The sequence below is a fragment of the Malus sylvestris genome, chromosome 15 (genome assembly GCF_916048215.2).
Source record: "Malus sylvestris chromosome 15, drMalSylv7.2, whole genome shotgun sequence".
Lineage (NCBI taxonomy): Eukaryota > Viridiplantae > Streptophyta > Magnoliopsida > Rosales > Rosaceae > Malus > Malus sylvestris.
The window spans coordinates 25,199,645-25,217,322 of record NC_062274.1 but is presented as its reverse complement, the minus strand read 5'-3'; the positions used below and the strand labels follow the sequence as shown (position 1 = coordinate 25,217,322).

The following is a 17,678-nucleotide window of genomic DNA, read 5'->3' as shown; positions in this document are numbered from 1 at the left end:
TACGATTTATTCATATTAGAATCAAAGGGTATTCCTTTCCCAAAGGAAGGGTTGTAATTAATAGGCGCATAGCCTAGAATGGGTTGAACTCGAATTAATAAAACCCTCTTCAAGAAATGAACGAGGGTGAAATTGTGTCAAGTGAATTATTTTACATATTGTGTACAATTTTTGCTCAACAGATACTATTCACTTTACCATTTATTTTGTTCTTATCATTAAAACTTAAAGTTTTCAAGCATTTTTCATTAGTTTTCCTTGTAATCTTTATTCATGCATGTAAGCTAACCTTCTGCCACATCACATCACCATTTCATTATCCCATCTGTAGGCTAAAGCCTATCATGACCCTTACATCCCAACCATGCCACGTGATAAGAGTCCCAACTCAAACTGTGTTGTTTACTTCCAGATCACAGATATAGTTTGCATCCCATTTATCTCAGATAAGGAAAAGTCAAGATAATTCACATTAAAAGATAATTATTATCATAAAAATGATCATATTATCTTGTAACAATAACAAAATTATCTTCACTTTTCATCTGAAGGTTGGGAACTATGCTCACTCAAAGGCCTTGATTGCACGGGCCGATAGTGTAAATTTGGGTCCAAACAGTCCTCTAGGAAGAAACTGATATATTTGAATGGTATATCTACCTGCACAATGTATTGTCCACGAGGTACAATTATTCCTTGAGTTACAAGGCACCAACTACTGACAAACAAATCTTACAAGACATGAAACATCAAATTTCCATGCAACTGCAGACGGATGAGTAGATTAAGATTTTCTTGCTCCAAATACCCCCCGATTTGCTCCAAACTTTTTCTGATCCTCTGGAAATTTTTGTCCACCAGATAATGCATGCGGCATGCCTGTTTATCTGCACGTAAAATGAAGACATGCAGCAATTTGAAGAGAGAGTCTTAGGTAAATAGAAATGTTGTACAAACTTATAAACTTACAGATACATAGCAACAGAAAATTCTTATGTACCTTGTTCTTAATTTTCTCTGTGGTATCAGTTACGTAAATCGCAGAATATGGATCGCTCACGGACATTTGTTGGACTCTCCCTACACCCAATCTTATAGGGTGATTCTAAATTAGTCTAAACCTTTTAAAACATTTTAACCAAACTACTTAATGGACATATGTTAGGTCACTGGAGCCTGAATTAATGACATTGACAAGTATATTGAATTGGATGCTCGAATTTTTAATTTATACGTCTATGTTATCACTTAACGTTGGAATGTCATTACTTAATATTGGAGATCCAATGAATATCTGATTTACAAAACCGTAGGTATTTCCATAGTATAGTTAAAATGTTAAGAGTAATTTAGAGTCAAAGGTTGGGTAGTTATCCATACTTATCATCAAATTAAAAAAAAAAAATAGATGTATAAATTTGAAATAAAAATAACAGAATTAACGGCCGGGACACAAGAAAAACGAAAAACCAAGCGCGGGCGCGTTGTTCAAACATGGTTAGAGAGAAAACAGAGAACAATAATATGGACCTCTCAATTTCTCAAAAATGGCGAGAGCCGTACCCATTTTCTAAACCGCGTTGTGAAAAGAAAATAAACGAGTTAACGACACCGTCCCGGGGAATTCATTCATGGCCTGCAGGTCTCTCGACGAAGATCCAGGCCGCTCATGGATCTTGTTCTCCTGGACCTCCTAGGCCTTCCCGCAATCGATATCCAAATTTGTTAGGGTTTGTGATTGCGACGATCATGAATGGTTTCCACCATGGGTTGGCTGTCTAACATTACCTTCTCTTCTTCTTCCTCCTCGTCGGCATCGTCGTCTTCGCCGTTCAGATCGGCAAACGGGGAGTCGCCTAAAAAGAAGACCAGCGATGACGAGAGAGGGTGGATTTTCCGGTCGAGGAGGAAGCTCACCCGACAGAGGAAGCAGCTTTTGATCTGTACTGGCGGCGGAGACCAGGACGGGGGAGGTGGAGCCGTGAATAGTCATAAATGCTCGGGTTCGAGTTCGTCGCTTCCGGAAACCACGTCCGCGGCCGGGACTCCTCAGCCGCTGCCTTTGCCGGAATTGGCAGCGGATTCACGATGGAAAGAGAGGTGCTCCGGATGCAGTTTCGGCGATTGTAGATTGCCGTCTCTTTGATTCATATTGCGTATAATTTGTTTTTTCTTGACAAGAAAAATTTATAATTTCTTTTCATATTGTTTAGTTCTAGAGAAAACAAAAAATTGAAAAAAAAAAAAAATGATACTATTACTGGATTTCGAAAACCAAAACGATTAGTGGATTTTAATTACATGCTCAAATTAAGAATCGAAAAAGATAGGGGTTTGTGATTTTGATTGCACCAACATTTCCATGTTTGTCAGATTTTGCATTGTTTGTTGCAGATTTGGCCTTTGAATTCCTTCATTTGCACATATGCATTGTTTATTAACGTATATGTCTTGCATTTTCAGTGTGTTTGGTGGCCGGGAAGCGCGAAAAAATAACGAGAATTGTTTTGAATCAAGGTCAAGGTCTACGAGGAGGAATCAAGGTAGGAATGGTTTAGAGAGCTATCATACTGACTTCGGGCTTGAAGTTCCAAATCGTATTTGGAGCGCACCTGCTAGTCCTTTTTCGAGTCCTACATTCAGCCCACACAGTCCCAGTGCTGGTGATCTTCTCCCACACCTTGTTCCTGTGGGAAATCAAGGCTGGTCTGCCCCCGAGATGCCCACTTGCGATATGACTTCTGCGCTCCCTCCCCCTTCCTTGTCGGAATACTCCACCCAGAGTAATGATAATTCCCCTATACAAAGTCCATCAAATAGAAGTCCCTGCCGAAATGTCAAAATCCCACCAGGCTCAACATCGCCATTGCCTCCCAGATTATCAATTGAAGTCTCCACTGCGCGGCGTGAGGTCAATGGTTATGCTGAAGTCCATCCATTGCCTCTGCCTCCTGGAGCAAGTCTTAGCCTACCTTCACCACACGCTATACCCACACCTAAACCGGAGTCCCAGCCAGTGAAAGGACAATGGCAAAAGGGAAAGCTTATTGGGCGTGGCACGTTTGGAAGTGTTTATGTTGCTACCAATAGGTATATACAGTTCCATAAACAGCAGATCATAGTTTCTATTTGCTTTGCTAAATGCTGATGAAGGTTTTTCATTTGTAACAGAGAAACTGGAGCTTTATGTGCAGTGAAAGAAGTCGAGTTATTTCCTGAGGACCCAAAATCTGCAGAGTGTATAAAGCAGCTACAGCAGGTTATCATCACTCTCACTTTGTTCTACGAATGTAACACATCACATAAGCTTTTCTCTAATTTACCTGTTTAACCTCTGGAGTATCACTGCATCAGCGATTCAGCATCCAGTATGGCGGCTTTCAGCTTTTTGATCTCTCATAGAAAACGAAAATTTAAAAGTACATTGTGGACTGAGATCGGGGCAAAATAATTTTTCATGTAATATATTTTGGTGGACTATGTTGTTCTGGTTCTTCAGGTGTATTGAGTGATGTATTATGTTACAATGTCAGTGTTTCTTACTCCTTTTCTGTAAACCTTTTCTTTTTTAATCAGGAAATCAAAGTTCTCAGCCAGCTGAAGCATCCTAATATTGTGCAGTATTATGGAAGCGAAATAGTGAGTAATGTGTTACATGCATGTTTAGGCATCCAGGCTCATGTTTGTCCGTTGGAGTTGCCTAAAACAAATCACACCATACTTTCGTATATGCAGGTTGATGATCGATTTTATATATATCTGGAGTTTGTCCATCCTGGTTCTATTGACAAATATGTCCATGAACATTGTGGAGCCATAACAGAAGCTGTTGTTCGCAATTTTACTCGCCATATACTCTCTGGGTTGGCCTACTTGCACAGCACAAAGACAATACACAGGTATCATCACATTCTTAATCAAATGTATGATTATCAGCATAAAGTTTGTCTTACAAAAACGGAATGTGAGACTAAATTCGAGTAGCAAATAAGAATGAGTTCTGACTGCGAGTTTTATCATTGTCAAATGTGGAAGAACTGTTTTTGGTGTAAGGGCCTATAGCATTGTGCTTGGGGTTAATTAGGCTGCATATTATCTTGTGTTCTGTTGATAGGGACATCAAAGGGGCTAATTTGCTTGTTGATTCATATGGAGTTGTCAAGCTAGCTGACTTTGGAATGGCAAAACATGTGAGTGCTAGTAGCTTTTTTTTACTCTTGGCAGGGTAATAGGCTAAGTTATTTTGAGATTTTGAGCTGGTTTCCTCAATCTAATCATCTGGCGGTTCTACACACTGTTTCATGAGGCTATCATTACAGTCATCGCATTGTTATAGTTTCAGATCACTTTCTGGGATTTATTCTTTACCATCTAAGTTTGGTCTGACATAGTTTAAACTTGTTTGTTTTGTAGCTTTCAGGTCACGTAGGAAATCTTTCTCTAAAGGGAAGCCCATACTGGATGGCTCCAGAGGTAATCTTTTGCTAACTAGTATGCGGCAGCCTATGGGGTTATGCGCTGCTCTAATACTGCTACAATTTCTTCCTGCAGCTGATGCAAGCTGAGATGCATAAAGATAGCAGCTCTGATCTGGCTCTTGCTGTAGATATATGGAGCTTGGGTTGCACAATTATTGAAATGTTCACCGGAAAACCTCCTTGGAGTGAGTATGAAGGGGTAAGCTCGTATCTTCTGTATTTTACCATGAAACTTGTTTCAATTTGTGCTTTGAAGGGGTCTACTCCATTGTTTATGTCAAAATCCCTAATTTCTGCATGCTTTTACCTATTCGCGCACAGTTTGATAAAATCATAAACTTCTTTTTAGCTTCTTCGTTGCCATGTAGCTTTGCTCATCTGCCTCTCGAGAGTTGACATTGTGAATATATAATTGGGTTCGAGTTTCATACATAACTTTCTGCATTTAAGCCCTCTGTCAGTTTTCTAAACTCTTGTCTATTAATTCAGGCTGCGGCCATGTTTAAAGTTATGAAGGATGCACCACCAATTCCAGAAACATTGTCACCTGAGGGTAAGGATTTCCTATGCTGCTGCTTCCAAAGAAATCCCGCAGAGAGGCCAACTGCTGCCATGTTATTAGAACATCGATTCTTAAAAAACTCGCAGCAGCAGGATGTCCCGCCTGGCACTCAGGCATCTAATGGGATGAATTACGCGGTAAGTACAAATGCCATGCCGCTTGTTTTATTAAAGTTTATATATTCTTTTTACAGTTTTTGTTATGTCTACAGGATAAATCCCATAGTCCAATCGAACTTGAAAGAAAATTTGATCAGTCGCTGATGATTCCTGCCATAATTGGATCACAGAGCAGTGCATTCCCAATTTGGTGATTGCCAAGCTTGACGGGTCCAGCCTTTTCTCCAGTGGAAATGGCCAACATTTTCGTGTGCATTAACTCCTCCAGCACAGTTTGCAATTCAAATACCACATCCCTCCTGCAGATGCTCTGCGTTGTGCCAACCGCAATGCTGAAACATATAGCATTTTCAGATGACTGGTGGAAAGGGAACGATAGCTGCCTTTCTGCCCATAGTTCTGCAGAGAAGCGGCTCTTGACTTGTAGGTGTGCTGTGCTGGATGAGACTCTGGTAGGTGACTCGCAGCCATTGAGTGTTTTGTAGGTTCTTTCTGCCATCCTTTTCGATGGTGGAAGTTTATCTTGCCCTGGGAATTTAGAAGCAGTTTTTGTATACCAGTAACTAATTTAGAGCTTTAGCAGAAGTCTTTTAACAAGGCCTTCTGAAGGATGACTTCGTCTTCATGTATAATTTGGCGGACTCAAAAAATGACATGTCTATATATCAAAGGGCTCAAATTATTTTTGCACTTGGTGCTTTTGTTTGCATTCCAAGGTATCTGATTTTGCAAATTTGTTTTAAATTTCATTTTATACTTTTGGTTTGTTTAGAAACGTTAGAAGTGTTTTTTTCTAATAAAGCAGTTTTGGCTATAGTTGGCAGAGAAGAAAGTTAATAAGCACTTCTGAGTTACAGATACATCTGCACCTTGAAACAACTCCTCATGAAATATGCTTCCAAATGCACTCTGTTAATACAAGCAATATCCCTATGTTAATTTACACTAGAGAAGGGTGGTGGTTGAACCCGAACAAAGTGGATTAAAGAAGAAGATCCTAGTAACCACCAGAAAATTCTTGGATTTTAACAAACAAAAAAAATATATGCTATAATTCTTCTAAATTCTTGGATTCTTAGATAATACTTCCTCCTTCGCAGCTTTCCTCCTTCTCATTTAACATGACATTATTTGATAGGATAACGTCATAATCATAATTGTTTTTTCTCTTTATCATCTTCTAAAGTTCATCTTTAGAAAACTTTATTGACTCAAAGATGTTTAATCATTCATGTGTCAAACAAATCGATGATTATGGTAACAAGTAACGTCCTCATTATGAATTGTTAATTCCTTTCATTCATATGTACGACTAAACAGTTTCCAAATATGACGTTTGCACGTTGAAATGATGGCATGTTACTGGGAAGCAGGGAAATAATGTCCTTCCTACATAAACCACTCCCAAATGGAAAATCTCCAAAACAATTTCTAGTAAAAAAGATTTTATGGTGCTCTAAAGTATTTTATACTATGAGAATATTACGCGTTAGATGTTGATCGATGTATCTTTGACAAAAAGATTTAAGGATTAAAAACTTCAAAATATATAATACCCCAAAAGATCTTAAATTAATTTCTTTGGTACCCTATGTATCTTTGACAAAAGATTTAACGACTAAAAACTTCAGAATACATAATACCCCGAAATATCCTAAAATTACATTCTTTTGGTATAATGCATATATAGTGTAAAAAAAAAAAAAAAAAAAAAAAAAAAAAACTGAAGACATTATTCACAAAGAAAATGAAGTCATCAATCAATGAAAACGACTCGTAACTAAAATAGCTTAAAAAGGTAAACCTTTGAAATACATTTTGGTAGTGCAAGTAACGCATGCACAGAATCACCATTAGTTTCACAGATAAATGGCCTTATCAACTCCTGCAGTGGTCCACTTCAACTCTCCATAACCATTTACTTTTCTGTTTAATTTTTGCATTTCTCTAGATACAGTGTCTGGCTCAACACTTCGTGATCCATCCACAAAATTTTATACTTATCGTAACCGTTTATATTATAGTTACTTAAAAGATATATTTACAAAAAATTCATAAAATATAAAATATTTTAAGAATAATATTATTTACACGTTAATTTTCGTATTGAATAAAATAAAGAAAAAAAAGTATAAAAATTAACAAAAATGTGTACAATAAAAAAAAATGAATAACACTACTTTAATCTAATTATGAAATGTATAAAAGCAAATAAGCAAAATCAATAAAAGCATTATGAAACATTCCAGTCATGATAGTGCCCTTTAAAATTAGGATATGGGTTCTCTCTTCCTTTCATTTGGTCAAATCAAAATAAAGAAAGAATATTTTATTACAAAATTTAGGAAAAAGACGAATCCGTTGTGCATCATATATGTTATTTTTTATTTTTCATTTTCTTTTATTCCACCTCTCTTTCTCTCTATGGAGAGTATTTCAGAAGATAGGAGAAGATCAGATATGGAGCCTCCACCAGCACAAGCCATAGATGCTTCCACAAAGAATTTCGAGATAGAAGAAGATGAGCAGGACAAAGTCATCAATGAGTGGTAATTATCTAATTAATTTCTTGTTAATTATTTATTTTCTTTTATGGTTTAATTAGCTTGTAATTTGTACTTTTTGTGTAATTTTGTGTTTGGATGCAGCTGTTCCTGCTTTTATGACTGCACGGAGACCTGCTTTGATTACTTATTCTGTAATCTCTGTTAGATGAATCATGAGAGATTTAGATTAAGACCTTAACTTAATTATGTTGTATTAGTAATTTAGTACTATTACATTATCCTATATTGGGAATCTACAGTAGTTGGTGTTCTTGGTCTGTGTTTGTGAATTCGAATAATTCTCAGCACTTTTGTCAACATCTAGATGTTGCACTATTTGCAGAGAATTAATATTGTAATCTAAATTTATGTTGACAAAAGTTTCTGGTTATTTATAAAGATAATGTTAAGGAGATCAAATTTCTAAACCAAATATTGTGTCACAATAAGTAATAAGCACGTTAATCAATACTTGAGTAATAATCCAAATTTCCACTTAGCATTATGGGTGGTGATACTTGCTCTTCAAAGTTCAATCCCCTTTTCTTCCTTCTGGCTGCTTCCATAGATCCATTTCACTATAGCCCCCATCACTCTCTACGCTTATGCTTATTTTCACTAGTTGATAGCAAGGATCTAAAAGACATTAAGCACTGGTCGAGCGGTGGATTGGGGCCTAGTGCCTAGGCGGCTAAGCGGGGTATTGACGGGAGTCTAGGCAGACTTAGCAGATTTAAGTAAATTTATTATATATTGTATAAATAACCGTCTATTTATACTTAAAAAACACACAGTTGTATTGGAATACACAAATTACAAAATAAAATGACATGTAGATTATAAAATATTAAAACATATTGAAAACATGGTGAACAAACATAGAATGAGTGTTCATCCAAGTATTCAACACGTCTCTTACATTTTTTATAAAAATAAAATGAAAAATGAAAGTTATCGATTTTCTGTTTACGTGCCTAGACGGATGCCTAGGCGGGTCTAGGCGCACTTTCTTGATTTTCAAACGCTTGAGACTAATCAAAATAGTGGTCAACCGTCTAACGCCTTTAAAATAGTGTCTCCAACCTTTCAAGTACATATAGTAGGCGGCTTTGGGTGGAGATTTTTGAAACAATGTCTCCAACCCTTCAAGTACATATAGCCAACAATTAGACCAAAGATTATCTAGGCCAAACAGAGAGTCACAACATGCCTTTGGACTTTCATGAAGCCCCAGTTTTAATTTTTATTACTAATTAGCCTTTGGAGGACATTTCAGGCTTAACTCACATACATTAACTACAATATATGTTATATCATGAATTCAATGCCTCTTTGCAATGACAAATTTTGTTGAGTGTATATTTATTCAGCTATAAAAATATCTTTCTAAATATCCGATTATTTATTGAGAAAAAAGATATTAAGAAATTTAAGTCAACTTGAGTATGAACTAATGCTCTTTTTCTAGGACCAGAATACATCATCCTAGTATCCTACCACTTAGAGCAATATAAATAGTCCTAACCTAGCCGCCTTCTTGATCCCATTAATTACACAAATGCAGTTCTACCAAACTCAACTGAATAAAAAGACAATCTAGTGCCTCTACCACTCTCCCCAGATAACATAATCAACTGCATCTGCACAATTTCATGCACTTTTCCTTTGTCTTTGACACTCTCACTCTCTATATAAATATACCTCAAGTACTCACTACTCGGTACCATTTGAACTGTCACAAAGTATTACTGACAACTTAATTAGAGAATTTATATATTCGTATTCCAGAAAATGGATCACAAACTTTCCTTTCTTAATACCTTGCTTTGCCTCTTGTTCCTAAGCCCTAATCTTATGTTCTGTCAGCTTGATTTTAAATTCTATGATTCAACTTGTCCCAACCTGACCAAGATCGTTCAGTCTGGAGTTTGGTCAGCTATTGCAAATGATACTAGAATTGCGGCCTCACTTTTGAGGCTTCACTTCCATGATTGCTTTGTTAATGTAATTAATTTGGCTTCACTCATTTCTTATATAATTTAAAGTGAAAGATGACCTTTTTAGAGTGTCATAATAATTATGTTTGTCTAAGCATTATAATTTTTCTCTACGCGACACGTTTTTTTTTTGTTAAAGAACAATTTCGTAGAGATATGTAATGCAAGTAATGTATCGATATTACATTAATAAGTTTTGCTATTGATATGTTATCTAGTATTAATATGAACCACTTATTGGCACCACATTGTCGGTGCATTCTTTAATAAAAAAACGTACGTCTTGTCTAGAGAAGAACTGGTCTAATTAAGTATAAGCATGATCACCTGATTACTAGTTGTGGTTACCATATGAGCCAAATTAAATTGACTAGAAACCTGAACTTGTTCCATTTTGTTGGAGGTAGGGATGTGATGCATCATTGCTACTTGATGATACCAGCGGTTTTAAAGGGGAGAAAAATGCTGCACCCAACAAAAATTCAGCCAGAGGTTTTGAGGTGATTGACACAATCAAGTCAAAGGTGGAGGAAGCTTGCCCATCCACTGTTTCTTGCACTGACATAATCACTCTTGTATCAAGAGCAGCCGTTTATTTTGTAAGCACCTTCTTCATTTAACAACTCCAACTAATTAAAATTTCCACATGGTTTATCTTTTCTATTGTTTCTTGCAAAATGGTACAATTAGTTGCGCATGAATGGTCATGCTTAACTCATGTATGTGTAAGTGACTGATTCTAGCACTTATATATTTATTTTTTTGCTAGAGTGGAGGGCCATATTGGCCAGTACCCTTGGGTCGTAGAGATGGCACAACAGCAAGTGAAGATGCTGCTAATAAACAATTGCCATCACCCTTTGAGCCCTTGGAAAACATCACTGCAAAGTTCACAGCCAAAGGCCTTGACTTAAAGGATGTAGTTGTGCTCTCAGGTTTTCTTCCCATGTCATCTCTACTACTGAAAGATATTCTTATACATCATGGAGATATGTTCTCATCACCATATAACACTCAACAAGTGATCATCACCATATGATACTCAACACGTGATCACTTGACCGTGATAAGTGTTATATATAGGGATTCACGGTTAAACTCAAAATGTTGCCCTACGTTAAGGGTTTTCTTTATTGTCGCACACATGCTCATAGGAATCTTAGGACGAGCCCTGTTATAGTGGCCGTTTTTATATATAAAATTTTGGATGACTACAAAGCTTAATAAACCATTTTTTTTCTCCATGCAGGTGCACATACAATTGGGTTTGCTCAATGCTTCACTTTCAAGACTAGACTCTTCAACTTTGATGACTCTGGCAAACCTGACCCAACACTGGACACTTCACGTTTACAAAACCTGCAAAGCGTGTGCCCTAATCAAGCCGACTCCGATACCAATCTGGTTCCCTTTGATCCAGTCACTTCAGCCAAGTTTGACAACATCTACTACAAAACCCTAGTCAACAATTCTGGACTTCTCCAATCAGACCAAGTGCTTATGGGGGATAATAGAACTGCTTCCATGGTTCTTAGCTACAGCAAGTTTCCATTTCTATTTAACAACGACTTTGGAGCATCGATGGTGAAGATGGCCAATCTTGGTGTACTCACAGGAAGCAATGGAGAAATCAGGAAGAATTGTAGGGTGGTGAATAAGAAGTAGGGTATACTGCATTATTGATGTTAGTGTGTTTGTATTAAATGTATGATGTTGAAAATGTCATAAACTTATGTTTAGGAGTTTCTAGTGAGAATCCTATGGCTTATGTATATACTTGTTGGTAAGCAAAAGTTATGCTTGATAGTTAGACGGATAAAAGGATTAACGATGAAACAATTTGTAACTTGTGTTTTTGCCAAATAGTAAAAGATATATCTATGTTTTTCAGAAAACTATAAGGGTATAAATTTTAAAAGAAGTTGTTATTCACGCTCTAAAAAGATATATAATTTATACGGGTTGTGTCAAACTGAAATTGGTCATATTCTTTTTGAAAAAATGCAAATAGCACAAGGAAATGATTTATGCACACTCGACTTATTTATGTTCTTGTGAGTTTTTATTCATCTTTTTATAATCAAAGACCAAAAATAAGTCAGCATCTATATAGAGAAAAAAAAATTGTGGGGGAAAACACGTTACTCAATTCAAAGCTATGGTATGAAAAAAAAAAGACTAATCAAAGGAATTGGGCCAAACTGCATATGGCGCTTTACGATAGTAGCAGAAAGCAATCACATGGTGAAGGTTCGATCCTCTTCCATCTAATACTAACATTTGCAATCATTTGTGAAAATAAAAAAATAATAAAAAAAGAAAAAAGAATTGGGCCAAACCTCATCCAAAATATGTGAAAATATTCTCTTTGAGAAACATTTTCCTATCAACGGCTACAAGCTACTATGTGTTTATATGATCATCACGTGAAGGTGATAATTTTTGAAACGGCACTCAATATCAAGATGAATACATGACTTGATGTGTACATAATTAAAACACGATTAGCACTATTAACTTAATATTGTATAAATAGAATGAGGATCCTTTCCATATTCTCTTTGTGAGGATCTTGGGATCCTCCAATCATATCCATTCATCGTATATCGTGCGGTCAGAAATCATTATAAATCTTTTTATTTAAAATTCAATATAAACAATACCTGACGAAAACTGACCGTATAATATACAATAGGGGTGTGATATCCACACACCCCATTTTACTTCTCACACACCTTTTTAATTTTCGGCCGTCAGATCGAATGAATTGAAGAAGATCAACGAACATAAATTATCAAGAGGTGTGTGAGAAGTAAAATGAGGTGTGTGGATAGCACATCCCTATACAATAAACATATGTGATTTGAGGATTCCCGAGATCCTTATAAAGAGAATCCGGAGAGCATCTTAGTTCGTATCAATAAAATGATAATTTTTCTCATTATTTTGATGAAGAATATAAGTTATTATATTATAAGAAATGATATAGAGACTACAGTCCACATTTTAGTAAACAATATCACATCACTCTTTTAAATAAAAACTAGTATATATCTACACACAAAATATTGTGTGTAATGTTTTATTTTTGTTTTAAAATTGAAGGAGAGGGGGAGAGAGAGAACATGAGAGCAGACAGAGGAAAGATGTTTAATTTTATTTTTTTAATCAGAGACGTTAAAATCAACTGTAAGTGATGCTTAAACAAAAAAAAAACAAATTTTATTTTATAAATTTACTTTACTATCCCTAACTTTAATATTATGATGAAAGACTGAATAATTTTTTCACTATATTTTTGTTGACACAATTTGTTTATTAATATGTAGTTATAAAAATAAGACAAATGTCAACTCAAGAGGTAGCACAAACATGATAAACATTAAAGCACAAACACAATACGATTAAACCCGAGCACGATCCATTGCCACCCAAAGAAGCGCGCACACAGTCCTGTACAGTGAGTTGCACCCAAATATCTTCAGTCAAATCTCACTACTTTCCAACAATACCCATCTCCACTGACCTCTCTTCAGCAACCAAAATACCCTGCAGTGTCCTGCCCCTATAGGAGTCAGTGTCCGTCCACATCTTCTTGTAGAAGAGGGTAGGCTATGCTAAACTAGCAATAATATAATTCAAATTTGTTTCAAATGAAAATCAAATATAAAGTGTTTAATTTTAAAAAAAAATCATTAGATCATAGCGCTAACATTTCCGTTCACATCTAACCCGCCTACACCTCCCCACCAGCCTTTGGTGACTCAACGAGACGGATATTTCATAGGCACAGTCTAGAAGACTGTGAACTGTGAAGGTAACCTGGTCTCACTGAGTCACCGAGTCTCGCGGCGAACTTGAACCAGTTCAAATTTATAAAAGCGGGATTAGGGTTTTAAGTTTTCCCCTTTTCCAATTTTTTATTTTAGTTAAGTTTCTTCTGGGTTATTCACAAATGGGGAGGCCAAGGTGCTACTTGGACATAACCATTGGAGGAGAGCTAGAAGGAAGAGTAGTAGTGGAACTCTACAATGACATTGTCCCCAAAACAGCTAAGAATTTCAGAGCTCTCTGCACTGGTGAGAGGGGCATTGGCCCCCACACCAATGCTCCTCTGTATTACAAGGTCCTTCTCTCTTTCTCTCTCGTCAAAAGATTCAATTTTTATTTCTAGGTTTGTCTTTTGATTGTTACATTGTTGGGTTTTGGTTTTTGCATTGTAACACTGGTGGGGTCTTGTTTTTCTATTGTTAAATTGGTGGGTTTTTGTTCTTTTGATTTTTACATTGGTAGGTTTTTGATTTTTACATTGGTGGGTTTTTGTTCTTTTGATTTGTAATTTTGTTAATGGGATGGAGTTGCAATAAGAATTGCATTGCATCTTGTTGCAGGTTGTTTGTTTTCACCACGTTATCAGAGGTTTTATGATACAAGGTGGAGACATTTCGGCAGGAAATGGCAGCGGGGGAGAGTTGATTTATGGGTTGAAGTTTGAAGATGAAAACTTTGACATAAAGCATGAGAGAAAATGGATGTTATCCATGGCTAATAAGGGCCCTGACACCAATGGCTCTCAGTTTTTCATTACCACCACTCGGACTTCCCATCTTGATGGGAAACATGTTGCGTTTGGGAAGGTGATCAAGGGCATGGGCGTGGTTCGTTCGGTTGAACATTTGAACATGAAAGATGGCGACTTGCACATCGAAGAAGTCGTTATTTCGGATTGTGGGCAGCTTCCTGAGAGAGCAGATGAGGGGGTGTGTAACTTCTTCAAAGATTGTGATGTTTATCCTGATTGGCCTGTTGATCTTGATACAAAACCAGATGACATTTCTTGGTGGGTCACGGCTGTGGGTGCTATTAAGGCCATTGGAAACCAACAGTTCAAGGTATTGGGATATTGCATTTAATATCACAACTATGGTAAATTATGTCATACATTTCATTCACGAATACCCAATAGTATGATTTCTGATCTTTATCCAGAAGCAAGACTATAAGATGGCCCTTAGAAAGTATCGCAAGGCTTTGCGCTACGTGGATATATGCTGGGAGCTGGAAGAAATTGATGAAGGTATACCATTTGCTCTACACTATAGAGTGTCCTTTACTTTGTTTCATCATCTTATGACTTTATCTTTTTTATTGTACAGAAGCGAACTCCTCTTTGCGAAAGACAAAGTCTCAGATATTTACTAATAGCTCAGTAAGAATTTTCATGTATCAAATTTGAAAGCACTTGATGTTAAATGAATTCTCTAAGAAACCTTCTTGAAATGAAAACAAAATTACATGTATGGATAGGTAAACCAATATCTTCAGCTCAGTAGTATAAAATGTAAATGACAATTTGTTGAGCTATCTCTATTGCAGAAATTGTACATTTATGAGTGGTAGTGATAGACATCGAAATTGTGTAACAGTAACTTAATCACATTCAAATTAACCTGCTGGACAAAATGAAAAGTACCATCACTTGTCAGTTTCTGTGATACCTAGAAGATAACTATGAATACTTCTCCAAAGGCTAGCTTGATTATGTTCAAGAGTATTGTATATTCTTTTGTGGTACTTTGATTTCACTGTTATCAACTAAAAAGAACAGCTTTTCCCTTTATTATCTAATTGATTGATATGTGAGTTTTCTGTTCAGGCTTGTAGGTTGAAATTAGGAGACCTAGATGGAGCATTGTTGGACACTGACTTTGCATTGCGTGACTGGGAAGACAATGTGAAGGCTTTGTTTCGCCAAGGCCAGGTAATAATCTTTAATTGGCAAGAAAAGAATTTATAATGCTTTATGGCTGCTGTTTATGATCTGACTTCTATGCATCTTGCTGCCTGCAGACCTATATGGCACTCAATGACATTGACGCTACAGTTGAAAGCTTCAAGAAGGCACTAGAGTTGGAACCAAATGATGGTCAGTAGTGTTAGATTATTTATCTAACTTCATACCGAAAAGTAGGTTCTTTTATGAACTATCCAACTAGGTTATTCTTTCTTGTAATCGTTAAAGTTTGCCAAGGTTCAGATTCTTGAGATCAGAGAGCTGTTACAGGATTGCTATGCCAATCTTTCAAATGCTTTATATGTTTTATCCTTCCAGAATTTTAGTTACGATAAATTTGCACATTTTTCCCAACGGCAAACCATATTTGTGGGAACCTCAATAGACATTAACTTGACTGTGGTTGTTTTTTTAAATATTTGTTGTTATTCGTTATAACTATATAATTAAACCCCTATGCTTTCAGAGTGGATGACCAAGACCAACTATACATTATACCATCAATGATAGATTCCTGACCTTTCATGATGTTTTCTATTTTTTAGGAGGAATTAAGAAAGAGCTTCTGGTTGCTAAGAAGAAGGTTAGTGAACTTTTTTCATTTTTTATTTTCTCGCCAAACAATGGATGCTGCTTTGTTTCCTTTCCTTTCCTATAAGATTTGAAAGCAAAAAAAAAATCTCCACAGGTTGCTAATAGGTCTGAGCATGAAAAAAAAGCATATTCAAGAATGTTTCATTGATTACGCAGTCACATGGTAAGTTTGTTTCTATCAGTATTGCTTTGTTATCAACCAATTTTGGGGCTGAGTTTTTTGTTTATGCTATGCAGAGGCTGTACATAGTATGGATAAATTTTGATTCCTTTGGCAATGTCAACTGGTTAAAATATTCTGTTAAAAGTCTTAGTTGGCCCCTAGGATATATCAGGTATCAAACTTTTACCCTTTTGTCATATTGCAAATGGTCAGGCTCTTGTATTCAACCCTTAATGTTTGTGAGATTCCAGATAGGATACCTTTGTCTTCTGCAAGATTATTAACTTCCTTTCTTGATCTTATTGATCTGATCATTTGTTGGTTTTCTTATTGTCGTAGCAGTAAAGATTAAACCCAGTTTTGAAATAGGTTAATATCATTGCTCTATTTATGATGGAGCTTGCTCGTTTTTCAGGCTTTGTAGGAAAGGCAAGACAACTAGCAGAAGACTTGAGGGAAAATCAGAATACTCTAGCTTAAATCAAATTTTGTTCCAAGTGTTTTCGCCTTCTGTTAGACTAGCACATATGACTTTATTGCTGTTCAAAACTTGATTGCTACGTTCTGAATTTGTATGAAATCTTTCGAACAGCCCTTTTATCTTTCTTACAAAATATTGTCTTACTTTTTGCACTACAAATGGTTTTTTCTTTGTAGACAACTTCTTGTTGTTGCTTCTTGATCTTGGGTTTCTCTGATTTGTCTTGGAAATTGCCTTGTTCCGAGCTTGAGGGAGCATATAATCTCTAGTATTTTGGCCTCCTGTCCTGTTTCTTGGATCTCCATTGTGTCCGTCTCCACTTATACTTTCTTCTTGTATTTCCCCTTCTCTGGATATTTTCTCAGAGAGTAATCTGTTCAACTTTTCCAAAGCTTTGTTTCTGCTTGCCTCCGTTGCGAGCTTCTATTCTGATGCAACCAAAACACGCCAGTCTGAAAGAAAATTTTCATCTTGAGCTCTTTTGGCCAAGGCATGGTACACTTCCTAAGTGAGACGGATGATGGTTTTCTCCATCTGTGAACAGTTTATGTATTTAAGTGCTTTTTCTTCCGATGCAACAAGCGCTTCTTTTTCTATTTGTACAGCTTCAAGTCCAAGTTACAGTGTTCACAAAGTCTGTCTCCTCATAAGAAGGCCTTGCTTCAGTCTTGATCTTGCTTGTAATTCTTCATCTGCATCGCACTTAAACCTTTTCATCTCTTGACGCGTTTGATCGAATGCCTGATTTATTCCATTGATCATTATCGTCGCCTTGTGTTGTTCCTCCTTTTTGGATATGATGCTCTTGTTTGTCGTCTCAAGCTATGCTTCAAGGTTTGAGATGATGCTGGGTGTGTCACATCGGTTATCAGTACATGCAAGGCCATATTTCAGCAGTTCAAGCTCATCAATGAGAGGCCTGAAGTCTATCCACGCCTGCATGG

General features: G+C 36.5%; 3 protein-coding genes and 1 long non-coding RNA gene across 8 annotated transcripts; all 4 read left to right on the top strand.

The window, feature by feature from the left end:
* Positions 1-1,535: 1,535 nt before the first annotated feature.
* LOC126601297 (mitogen-activated protein kinase kinase kinase 5-like) lies at positions 1,536-5,849 on the top strand. 2 transcript variants are annotated; one of them, XM_050267987.1, is made up of 10 exons: positions 1,536-2,100; positions 2,464-3,090; positions 3,172-3,259; positions 3,577-3,639; positions 3,736-3,899; positions 4,115-4,190; positions 4,414-4,473; positions 4,552-4,677; positions 4,968-5,177; positions 5,266-5,849. In XM_050267987.1, the coding sequence occupies exons 1-10, from the start codon at positions 1,754-1,756 to the stop codon at positions 5,278-5,280; spliced, it is 1,776 nt and encodes a 591-aa protein (XP_050123944.1). In that variant the 5' UTR covers positions 1,536-1,753; the 3' UTR covers positions 5,281-5,849. The 2 variants fall into 2 exon arrangements, with proteins under 2 accessions (XP_050123944.1, XP_050123943.1); XM_050267986.1 differs by having other exon boundaries at positions 5,252-5,849.
* Positions 5,850-7,417: 1,568 nt separating this feature from the next.
* Positions 7,418-8,138, top strand: LOC126605016 (uncharacterized). The gene is made up of 2 exons (XR_007616820.1): positions 7,418-7,708; positions 7,808-8,138. It is a non-coding gene; the product is annotated as an uncharacterized LOC126605016 (long non-coding RNA).
* Positions 8,139-9,406: 1,268 nt separating this feature from the next.
* LOC126604863 (peroxidase 10-like) lies at positions 9,407-11,559 on the top strand. Its single transcript, XM_050272176.1, has 4 exons — positions 9,407-9,709; positions 10,110-10,301; positions 10,472-10,637; positions 10,952-11,559. The coding sequence occupies exons 1-4, from the start codon at positions 9,497-9,499 to the stop codon at positions 11,365-11,367; spliced, it is 987 nt and encodes a 328-aa protein (XP_050128133.1). The 5' UTR covers positions 9,407-9,496; the 3' UTR covers positions 11,368-11,559.
* Positions 11,560-13,304: 1,745 nt separating this feature from the next.
* Positions 13,305-16,867, top strand: LOC126601851 (peptidyl-prolyl cis-trans isomerase CYP40-like). Of its 4 annotated transcripts, XR_007615837.1 has the most exons (10): positions 13,307-13,828; positions 14,094-14,594; positions 14,692-14,779; positions 14,859-14,911; positions 15,359-15,463; positions 15,553-15,628; positions 16,042-16,079; positions 16,185-16,257; positions 16,330-16,425; positions 16,669-16,867. XR_007615837.1 is itself a non-coding variant. In XM_050268618.1 (9 exons), the coding sequence occupies exons 1-8, from the start codon at positions 13,658-13,660 to the stop codon at positions 16,236-16,238; spliced, it is 1,086 nt and encodes a 361-aa protein (XP_050124575.1). In that variant the 5' UTR covers positions 13,310-13,657; the 3' UTR covers positions 16,239-16,253; positions 16,669-16,867. The 4 variants fall into 4 exon arrangements, 1 of the variants encoding a protein (XP_050124575.1); XR_007615836.1 differs by having other exon boundaries at positions 13,308-13,828; positions 16,185-16,425; XM_050268618.1 differs by lacking the exon at positions 16,330-16,425 and having other exon boundaries at positions 13,310-13,828; positions 16,185-16,253.
* Positions 16,868-17,678: the final 811 nt, after the last annotated feature.

What these genes read in the sequence shown, in the direction of transcription:
- LOC126604863 (XM_050272176.1), top strand. Translation starts at nt 9,497, where the DNA reads ATGGATCACAAACTTTCCTTTCTTAATACCTTGCTTTGCCTCTTGTTC. An exon ending in TCCATGATTGCTTTGTTAAT is followed by an intron (nt 9,710 to 10,109) that starts GTAATTAATTTG and finishes TGTTGGAGGTAG; the next exon opens with GGATGTGATGCATCATTGCT. An exon ending in GGATGTAGTTGTGCTCTCAG is followed by an intron (nt 10,638 to 10,951) that starts GTTTTCTTCCCA and finishes TTCTCCATGCAG; the next exon opens with GTGCACATACAATTGGGTTT.
- LOC126601297 (XM_050267986.1), top strand. Translation starts at nt 1,754, where the DNA reads ATGGTTTCCACCATGGGTTGGCTGTCTAACATTACCTTCTCTTCTTCT. An exon ending in GTTTATGTTGCTACCAATAG is followed by an intron (nt 3,091 to 3,171) that starts GTATATACAGTT and finishes CATTTGTAACAG; the next exon opens with AGAAACTGGAGCTTTATGTG. An exon ending in CTAATGGGATGAATTACGCG is followed by an intron (nt 5,178 to 5,251) that starts GTAAGTACAAAT and finishes TTATGTCTACAG; the next exon opens with GATAAATCCCATAGTCCAAT.
- LOC126601851 (XM_050268618.1), top strand. Translation starts at nt 13,658, where the DNA reads ATGGGGAGGCCAAGGTGCTACTTGGACATAACCATTGGAGGAGAGCTA. An exon ending in CTTTGTTTCGCCAAGGCCAG is followed by an intron (nt 15,464 to 15,552) that starts GTAATAATCTTT and finishes TGCTGCCTGCAG; the next exon opens with ACCTATATGGCACTCAATGA. An exon ending in TTCTGGTTGCTAAGAAGAAG is followed by an intron (nt 16,080 to 16,184) that starts GTTAGTGAACTT and finishes AAATCTCCACAG; the next exon opens with GTTGCTAATAGGTCTGAGCA.